The sequence below is a fragment of the Gavialis gangeticus genome, unplaced genomic scaffold (assembly GCF_001723915.1).
Source record: "Gavialis gangeticus isolate Ggan-Ray unplaced genomic scaffold, GavGan_comp1, whole genome shotgun sequence".
Lineage (NCBI taxonomy): Eukaryota > Metazoa > Chordata > Crocodylia > Gavialidae > Gavialis > Gavialis gangeticus.
The window spans coordinates 52,847,423-52,857,307 of NW_017729022.1; the positions used below are offsets into that span (position 1 = coordinate 52,847,423).

At 46.2% G+C, this 9,885-nt stretch overlaps 2 protein-coding genes across 3 annotated transcripts in view; one reads left to right on the forward strand and one right to left on the reverse strand.

The window, feature by feature from the left end:
- Window positions 1–534: 534 nt before the first annotated feature.
- SMCO3 (single-pass membrane protein with coiled-coil domains 3) lies at window positions 535–5,158 on the reverse strand. Of its 2 annotated transcripts, none has more exons than XM_019514954.1 (2): window positions 4,166–5,158; window positions 535–2,375 (listed from the first exon to the last, which is right to left on the reverse strand). In XM_019514954.1, the coding sequence occupies exon 2, from the start codon at window positions 2,359–2,361 to the stop codon at window positions 1,684–1,686; it is 678 nt and encodes a 225-aa protein (XP_019370499.1). In that variant the 5' UTR covers window positions 2,362–2,375; window positions 4,166–5,158; the 3' UTR covers window positions 535–1,683. The 2 variants fall into 2 exon arrangements, with proteins under 2 accessions (XP_019370499.1, XP_019370498.1); XM_019514953.1 differs by having other exon boundaries at window positions 535–2,378.
- Window positions 3,237–9,885, forward strand: part of LOC109295856 — an 11,478-nt gene continuing 4,829 nt past the window's right edge. Inside the window, exon 1 of the mRNA XM_019514952.1 lies at window positions 3,237–3,366. The gene's annotated coding sequence lies outside the window, so the exon portion shown is untranslated. The remainder of the gene's footprint in view (window positions 3,367–9,885) is intronic.

Consider the following 9,885-nt stretch of genomic DNA (forward strand, 5'->3'; position numbering starts at 1 on the left):
TCCCTGCCCAAAGGGCAGGAAGTCAGCTGGGGTCATAGGATCCCAGCAAGATAAACATCCAATTTACTCTTGAAGGTGTTCAATGTAGGTGCTTGAACCACCTCTGATGGCAGGCTGTTCCAGACCTTGGGGGCTCGGACAGTAAAGAAATTCTTTCTTATGTCCAGCCTGAAACGGTCTTGCAGTAGTTTATAACTGTTTGACCTCATCATCCTTCGGGGCGCTTTGTATCAGATTGAATGATGTATCACAAAAGATGGCAGTTATGTTGAAGTCTAGAAATTTGAGCTGTATTGTGTTAAAACTTAATGTATTATGCTTTCAATCACCATTTACAGTTTGCTTCTATCGTGTACATCCAAAGTTATTAAAGTTTAAAGTTGCGCAAGGACTTTATAAACAACCTATATTGTAACATATATTGCATCCTTTCTTAGTACCAGTAAAGAATGTGAATGATTTAGCTTTAGACTAATTTTTGAGGCAAAAAACAAGTGCCTATGAACTAAGTCAACCAAATAGAGAAAAGAGCTCTCAAAATTAATATGGTACAGGTTTAATATATTTTTAAAATTACAATTTTTATTCAAATAACATAGCCAAAAAAAACCAAACTTCAGTGTGTCTCAGAGAAGGGGCATACAAATCAAACTCTTTGCTCTAACCGTTTGTTTCCAAACTAGGCACATTTAGATTTGTAGTATTTGTGTTGTGATGTTTTACAGGCTGTGAATATATTGAACAAGCCCACTACCATCCCATATCACTCATCCATTAATCACTTTAAAAAAAAGAAAATAGCATGTCCTTGTAGGCCAGTCGTCCTGCAAGCACTTTTGCCTGGATGTAGATCCGTTTAACCCAGAAGAACTGCATGTATGCACAATATTAATTGCACGTGTGTTTTCATGATTGGGCCCATAGAATCTCTGGAATGCTGGAACCTTCTTTTCATCTCTTAACTGTAGAGCTTAAATTGTGTGCGCACATATTTTTCAAACCACAACTCTGTCAGGATTAGAGTTCATTTTAAGTAGGGCACTGGGTGGCTTCATAGATACAGAGTCAAAGCATTGACAGATGACCATGAGAGGGGAATCCTGTATATCAAGATTAGGTCTAGTATGCACCAGAAAAAAGTTGCAATACCAGTAACCCTCCAAATGTGGAGATTCTGACACAAGAAAAGCCCACCTTCTTTTTCAGTGTATCTGCATCTCCACTCAGGCTTTTGTCAATAAAAAATAAACATCATAAAAATCACACTCTTAAACCATTATTGTATCGACAAAAGTTTCTAGTGTAGATCTGACCTTTATTCAGCTACTGGCATCTCTCCAGAACCTGGGAATTAGAGTTAGGCATGATGATGATTTTATCTTCTGCAGCTACTTGACCACTAGTTTACTAGATTAGGAATGACCATTTTATTTCCCATAATCTCAGCAAACACCAGAAGCAGGTACTTTCATATACTACTTTTCTGAAGTGGGCTTGAATCAGTTATTGAAAGAGCTCAGTTCCAACTCTTTGAGCTATCCCTGGTGCCACCTCAAAAAATGCCTGAAGTTAAAGAAAAAAGTTTGCTCAACCATGAAGGATCAAAGTGTACATGAACTGGTTTGATTCTTACATCTAGTAAATTCTGTCATTGTGACAACTAGAGACAACTTAAAAAGCCATTCACTGAGTTTTATGTTTCACTATTGAAGTTGCTTCATTTATGGCACATGAATATTTTTCTGAGGCTGTCTTAAATTCAGCCAGGTGATCCTCATAACTTTTAACAGAGGCCAGCAGCTGATCCCTCTCAACTGCTCCTAGGATGGCCTGGAGGACCACATCAATGCCTAGCCCAAGAATAGCAATTCCAATACCTCCAAGAACAGAAGCACCAATCTGGGCAAGCAGAGTGACCAGTTTGCTAACGGTATTGGTTATAACATTTGAGCCAATTAGTTTCACAGCTAACAGACCAGCAGTGGAAGTAGCTTCCCCAAGAATAATTGAAAAAACTTTGTGTGCTATTGCTATTTTCCCCACCTCCGGCTCTTTGATATCACAAAGTTTTTGGTACAGCATTGGATCCAGTTTTTCCTTCATTTCTTTGTCAATCTTCCTGACTTCCTGTTGAATCTCACCCATGGCTTGGATGATAATGTCACAGTTTTCCTTAATGGTGCCAGTCTTTCTCATCTGGATGTGGGCAATCGAACACCCCAAATGTGCATTCAGCACGCCAATCAGTTCATTGGTGGCAAGGAAGTTAACTGACATGCAGTCAAGCAGCTCTTGGTGCAGCCGGATCACTTCTTGCCGTCTCTTTGGGTTGTCTGGGTAGAGGAGGTCACTCAGAGCCATTCTTCAGAGAACTGCTGCTGAGAAAAGAAAAGTTCTTTTTTATATTTGAAGTCTGGGAAAGCAGGTGGGGTTTGGGTAATATTGATAACTGGCATACAGTATTCTGGATCCTTTTAACATCTGTGTTGCATTACTATAGATCTGCTTAAACTAGTTCTTGCTTAACTTTACAGTTTACATCACCTTTATATTTTACCCAGTGAAACTTAACTGTAAGGTAATCTAGTTGGACATAATCATGGCATGCAGGGCCGGGCCTGAACACAGGGTCACTCTGTGGCCATATCTGGCATGCAGGGCCAGATTGGGATGCCAGATTGCACCCGCAGATTAACCCTGCACATTGCCTCCATGGTGGATCCAGCCTGCAGACTGTCCTCACCTATAGGATCCAGCCTGCACACTAGCCCTGAACCACTCACCTGGCCCCCTGGACTAGAAGATTAAGCAACACACTGCTTCAATTCTTTTAACATCTTCCCCTAAAGTCTTGGGCCTAATATTTTTCTGAGTGAGTTTTAGTTTGCATTTTTTTCAAGATAAGGTTCGTTGTGCTTTTTCATGTAGATGTCACAGTGATAGACATCCTAGGACTATCTAAAATTGATACTTAGATATTTCCTCCTACTCAGGCCCTTCATATTATTTTACTCCTTACTGGTTTTTGCATTCACTACCAGTTCAGACTGGACTTTACTAGATGCCATTCCACTCCCCAGTAGGATACATTACATGTAGTTATTTCACTGGTTCCTCAATCAGCTTTCAGTGCAAGTGGTACTATTTGGATAAATGCCAATTTGAATGCATTTTTAATAACGCTTTGTGGAATAATTTGCATTGATGTTATTTTCTTCACTCACTATCTTATAATGCTGTCAAAAAGTAAACACTTAATTCATGCTTCTCTTTTAGAATGAAGGGCATGTTTTTCATCTTCATTATGAGTTTGTGATTTCAGTGAAATACCATGAACTGAACTGAACCCAAGAATTTTGAAAGCAGGTACTATTCCTTATCAATTCTGCCTAAGGAAAATAGAATACTGGCTTTTTTCTGACTCAAAATGGTCTTAAGATTATTTCATTCTAATTATTTCTCTGTTAGATTGTTAAGTAGCACTACAGTGTAGAAATATTGAGAAGATTAAATGTGTTAATAATTAGTACAAAACGTTATAGTGAATGTCACTAATATAACAGATATCCAGGTTGTAGCCATATTGGTCTAAAGGAAAAGGCAACCAAGACTTCTAGTAGAGAGGAAATCTTTTATTAGACCAACGAGATTTTAGCAAAAAAAAAAAAAATTTAATTGCAAGCTTTTGGGCACAAATACCCTTCATCAGGCATTGGAGAAAAGATTATAAAAGTTCTCCTGAGAAGACAGGAAAGTTCATATTTCATAGGATTTCACAGAGGAGTCGATAGATGGAAAACTCCTTTGGGCAGTCAGTTCATAGCTGGTATGGAGCCTCTCACCTCCTGTGAGGATCTGTGATGATGCAAATTACCTTGATATAACAGACACTAAAGAGGCAGAAGAGGCCTTCTAGCTCCTATTTTTTTTATCCCTGGCTGTTTCAGGTTCATCCTATTACTCTGATGTATGCATCTTCTGAAAACCAAAATCCGCTCCTCTCCTTCTTGGCATTTATTCTTTTTCAGATAGGTATTACATTACTTTCAGTAGTCAGACTGCCCACATAATCTACAAATATCCATGCATACTCTTACATCAGCCTCTTCTGCCCAATAAAAACTTTATCTTAAAAAATTTGCAGTCAATGATATATACGACCTACCTGTTTTTATTCAGAGCCTCTGTAATCAGCTGTGGATGTGCAGGACAGTGAATTTGCTTTTCACTGGGTTCCTCTCGTATTTTCTGATAGAATATGATGACATAGTCTGTAGGGATTGTTACTGCAGCTGGGTCCTGCTGCCTGCCTGGTTTGTAGGTTATTTTAATGTATCACTGCTCTCTAGAATTAACATCCAGGCTCAGAGCCCATTGTCTTTTTTCCCCACTCCTTGCAGTTTTAAAATGCTTTCATGTATTTTGTGCTGATCAAAAGTCCTTGATTGGCGGGGATAGATCAAAAGGTCTTCTGTCTTTAAGGTAGAAGTATAGCAGCAATCCATATACATTAAACACAAGTCCCACCAAAATATTTATAAAATATGTATTCTATATACTTCATTGCTTTGCAAACATGTTGTTTAACTGTTACTCTAAGCATATGAATTATGGAAGAAAAGTGATGAGCAATCTAAAACTAACAGAAAAGTATATACCTCAGGAAAGGTAAGCCTTCAGCACACCACAGTGAGATGCAGTCACATGGCTAGACAGACCCTTCTCAAGTTAAATGGGTGTGTACTAAGGATAAACACATGCACTGACAGAAACATAAATATATATCATCAGTCTTGATTTTCCTCTGAACATTAAGCCATCGTCCCAATACAAAATCAGTACACAAAATTCCCCTTAATTTCAGAGTTATGTGCATGCTGGAATGTAAAACCAAAGAAAATTCTAAGGATAGAACCACTAATTTTCTTCAACTTTTTTTTAAATTTGAAAGTTTCCTATTCAAGAGCTTACCAGGGTCACCTAACTTAGATTGTAAGATATGAGGGCATCACCACCCTATTGGTCCCTTTACATTTGAGATTGATTTGGAAAGACCTTCACCAAAGCTTTGTTCCCTCTACATATTCCTTCAGTTTCTGCTGAGCTTCCTGCCAAATTCAGATCTTCAGCACTGTTTCTGAGGGCTCTGATCAGTGCCAAGCCTTCTGGCATATAGTGTTTATACTAAGTTCAGAACATGAATGACAATTATTAACAGAAAATAAATCATTGTTCCTAAATGTAAATTTAAAAATGTCATATTTTTAAGAATTTTAAACATTATTTGATATTTTAAGTAATCTCTTATAGTTGATAAATCCTACAATCCTGTACCTGAAATGTTTCTTGGTCTTCATTTTCTTACTGATAATTACCTTACTCAAGACATTTCAGGCCTTCTTCTAGGGAAATCAGTAGGAATTTTGTCATTTAGTTCAATGGAAGCAGAAATGAGTAATTTACTCATGAGTAAATGATGCCAGGCAGGCATCTACATGTGCAGGGAAGCAGCAGCAGATTTGCTGCCAATCTGCCGCTACTTCCTGGGGTCCTGCAGTGGACCCCTGTCACCACCAGGGGAGCTCCAGGCTTTGGCTGCAACTGGCAGCAGCTGGCAGCCCTTTTCAAAAGCCAGGCCCACATGCTGCTCTGTGGCCAGCCCCTTCCTTGGCCGGGAGTAGCATGCCCAGCACAGTAACAGCACATGGCAGCACTGTCCTCGATGCCTGTGCCTCCCCATGCCATGATTGCTCCAGCCCCTTCTCCTGGCAGCAATGACCAGCACTCCTGCTGGCCCTGCTGGCCCACCGCACCAAATGCCACCTTGCTCATGGCTGTCTGGGCCCTCCCAGCTCCCCCATGTCCAGCAACTACCTGCCGCATACTATCCCAGGGCCGTTGCTGCACACCTGCTGCCTCAATCCCATCTGCCTGCCTTAGACCCCATCAGTGACACTGACAACGGGCTCCAGAAAGCAACTGCTGGGACCGCTGTCATCCTCATGAGTGTCCAGCCATGCCACTTCTGGGCCCTCTGGCCCAGCCAGGACTGGTGGCTGCATGTCATCCAGCATACCTGGGATGACAAGCAGTGACTAGAGGCATTCTGAATGCCCTGGGACACCTTCTAGGATCTCCTGGAGCAGCTCCAGGCACACCTGAAGTGGCAGGACACCACCATGTGCTCACCCATCCCTGCAGACACCCAGCTGGCCCTCACCCTGCTGAAGCTGGCCACACCCAACAGCCTCTGTACAGCGGCAACCTGTTTGGTGTGGGCAAGGCCACCACTGGGGGGGCAGTCCTGGAGGTGTGTGGCACCCTTCAGGATGTGCTGGCAGACACCATGCTCCACATGCGCGACCCCCTGGCAGTGATGGCTGTGTTCTGTGCCCTGGATTTCCCCCAGTGAATTGGGACCCTGGACAGGACTTACATCCCCATCACTTGCCTGTCCCACAAAGACTATCCCTATTACAGCCGGGCAGGGCTTTCACTCCATGGTGCTGCAGGCTGTTGTGGACCGCTGCAGGGCCTTCATGTATGTGAGCGCCAGCTGGGTAGGCAACACCTACAACGTCTGTTTCTTCAGGAACTCTGGCCTGCCAGCTCTGGTGCAGAGCAGCTGCTTCACACCAGGGGTGCTGGACCTGCAGCTGGGTGCCATGGCAGTCCCACCCTTGGTCATCAGGGACCCCACCTACCCACTCCTGCTCTGGTTCATGCACCCCTACACCAGCCAGCTAGACCTCTGCCAGGCCCACTTTAACCACTGCTTGGGCTGGACCCAAGTCCTGGTGGAGTGCACCTTTGGGCACCTCAAGAGCTGCTGGTGCACCCTTACTGCCCACCTCAGATTCACTGAGAACAATCTCCCCCAGGTCATCTTCACAGCCTGGGTGCTACGTAACATCTGTGAGGCCCAGGGTGAGCTCTTCCATGAGGCCTGGACAGAGGAGGCACAGTAGGCAGAGGACACGTGGAGGCGGGAGCACCACCTGTGGCGACAGCAACAGTGGCAGCCCCTCCCCCCCCGCCAAGGTGCAGAAGAGCTGTGCACCTGCCACTGGGGGCCAGGGCACTGGGTGTGTGAGGCACTGGCGGACCACCTCCTCCAGCACTCCCTGTTTCTCCTCTGCTGGCTGATCACAAACTGCCCTCAGCTCAGGGAGCTGGGCCTTAAAATGACCACCCACATCTGGTCACCTGCCCCTCCCTGGCCCAGTTCTTAAAATGGCAGGCAGTATCAGTGCCCCGCCACACAGGGCCAGAATGGTATGCAGCACCCGGCAGTCATCATCTGTGGCCTGCACTGCCCTGGCCAGGACTGCGGTTTGCTCTCTCAGTGTCTCCAGCTGCTCATGCTCCATGGCCAGAATCTGTGCCCAGAAATCCCTGTCCACCCAGTTCCACACCTTCTTGTACCGGTCCTGTGCCTCCTCATAGGCCACGTCCTCTGCCCACCACCTGTTCTGGCAGGCCACGTCCTCCACCTGCCACCCGTCCTGGTGGGTTACATTCTCCACCTGCCAGGCCCAAGTGTCTGCCAGTGATCCTCCAACACTATGACCAGGCAATCCAGGAGGAGGGTCCTGTTCTGCGTCCTCCTCTGGCAGAGTTGGCGCATTAGCAGGGCCCCAGCTTCATAGATTTCATAGACATTAGAGCTGGAAGGGACCTCAGGAGATCATCGACTCCAGCCGCCTGCCCCAAGGGCAGGAAGTCAGCTGGGGTCAAAGGAACCTGGGGCAGTAGCTCAGGTAGGCCACCCCTACTGGTGTAGACAGCATACTTGTGGCCTGGATCCTGAGGTGCAAGGATCTCCATCAGTTGCTGCATAAAGGGATGCAAGGATCCTGAGGTGCAAGGATCCTGAGGTGCAAGGATCTCCATCAGTTGCTGCATAAAGGGCATGTACTTATGGGCACTCCCTGACTGACAGTTGTGGCTGTTGATGGCCACCCACTGTCCCTGCAAGGCCTTGATCTTTATGTGCCAAGTGGTTGTGCCCACTCTCCCGCATCCAGCCTGACAGCACATCATAGACATGGGTGTTGGAGCACCTGCCCCACTCACACTGGTACTGCACCTCTGTCTCGCCTCACAGTGCCACAAGATCACCAGTCTTCTCCTGCAACCAGTTGGGGCCCTGGGTGGTGGGCATGGGTACAGGCATGGGCATGGGTAAGGAGGATTCCATGGGGGGTCAGGTGTTGGCTCTATGGGTCACCATGCAGCTGTCCCTGTGCTGCCAGGCCTGGATAGTGTCCTGCAGCCACACAGCTGAGGCAATGCCCTACAGGACCTACACGTTCAGGGCAGGCTGCTGAGGGAGGACTGCGGGTAGGTGAAGCTGGCCCTGGCATCCAGAAGCAGACTGCAGCTGGACCTGGATGCTAGCAGGCCTGGCTGGAGCCTACAGCACCCTGCAGCAGGCTGCAGCGCCCTGCTGGCCTGGACAGCACAGGCAAGGCAGGCACATGGCACTGAGATGCCAGGCAGTGATGCCAGGGGGCTAGCAGGCTGGGGCAACTGGCCTGCAGCCTGCCCAAGTTGACACAGGGACCTGGAGTTCTCTCAGGGTCCCTACTGGTGTGCCCCAGGGCTCAAAATGCCTGCAGGCTTTTAAAGGCCTGTGGCAGGGGCTGCCATAGAGACAGCCCAGCCCTGGGGCAGGAGAGGCTCCCAGTCCAGAGCCATAGGGCTAGCCTCAGGCCAGCCCCCTAGTGGCCAAGCTGACCTGGGAGCAAATTTGCCCCCGGGTGGCGCCTACACATGCATTAGTGTGCAGTAACTAATGCAAGTAAATTTGATACCTACATTTGCAGGTATCAAATTTACTCATGATTAGGTGTTTTTACTGAGCAGTAAGCATGCACACGTGTAGATGTGCAAACTTGCTGTCTGCCAATATTCTTAGATTTATAGATGCTAGGGTTGGAAGGGACCTCAACAGATCATCGAGTCCGACCCCCTGCCCTGGGCAGGAAAGACTGCTGGGGTCAGATGACCCCAGCCAGATGCCTATCCAACTTTCTCTTAAAGACCTGCAAGGTAGGAGAGAGCACCACCTCACTTGGAAGCCCAGTCCAAGTTTTGGCCACCCTTACCATGAAGAAGTTTTTCCTGATGTCTAGCCTGAATCTGCTCTCTGTCAGTTTGTGACCATTGTTCCTTATTACCCCAAGAGGCGCCCTGGTGAACAGAGCATCTCTGATTCCTTGCTGCGTGCCCCTAGTTAATTTACAGGCAGCCACAAGATCACCTCTCAGCCTTCTCTTGCAGAGGCTGAAGAGGGCCAGGTCTGTCAGTCCCTTCTGATAGGGCTCGGCCTATAAACCCTTAACCATACGAGTGGTCTTCTTCTGGACCCTCTTGAGGTTATCCACATCCTTCTTAACAATATAACTAGGGACATTGATCCCAGGGACAGTGGAAGCCATAGTGTTGCTGGTAGGGTTTACAGGCCCAAAAGTAAGTAATGAGTTAGGCCTGGTGGTCTAAACATTGCACAGAGAACTGAAACAGGGATAGGGTTAGTGCCTGGAAGGAAGGGACATTTCTTTCACTTTCTCACACACACGCACCATGTCTAGCTATAAATACAAATAAGGCAGTCAGAAATGTAAGGAGGTAAAACAAAGGGAACAAAAAGAAGCTAGAAGACACCAATCAATCTTCCCATTTTTCAAAACAGACAAGGCCTTTCTGCAGTCTGGCTCAGGCAATACACTACCTAAGGAAGTAGATGAACAAAAGCAAGATGGAAATAATTTTAATATAGAGTCTGTGCCTGTGGCAACTGACGATGAAGAAAAGCTGCCAAATGCATCATGTGACTCCAATCTAATGCTTTCAAAAGATAGTCAAGTAATATCACCATTA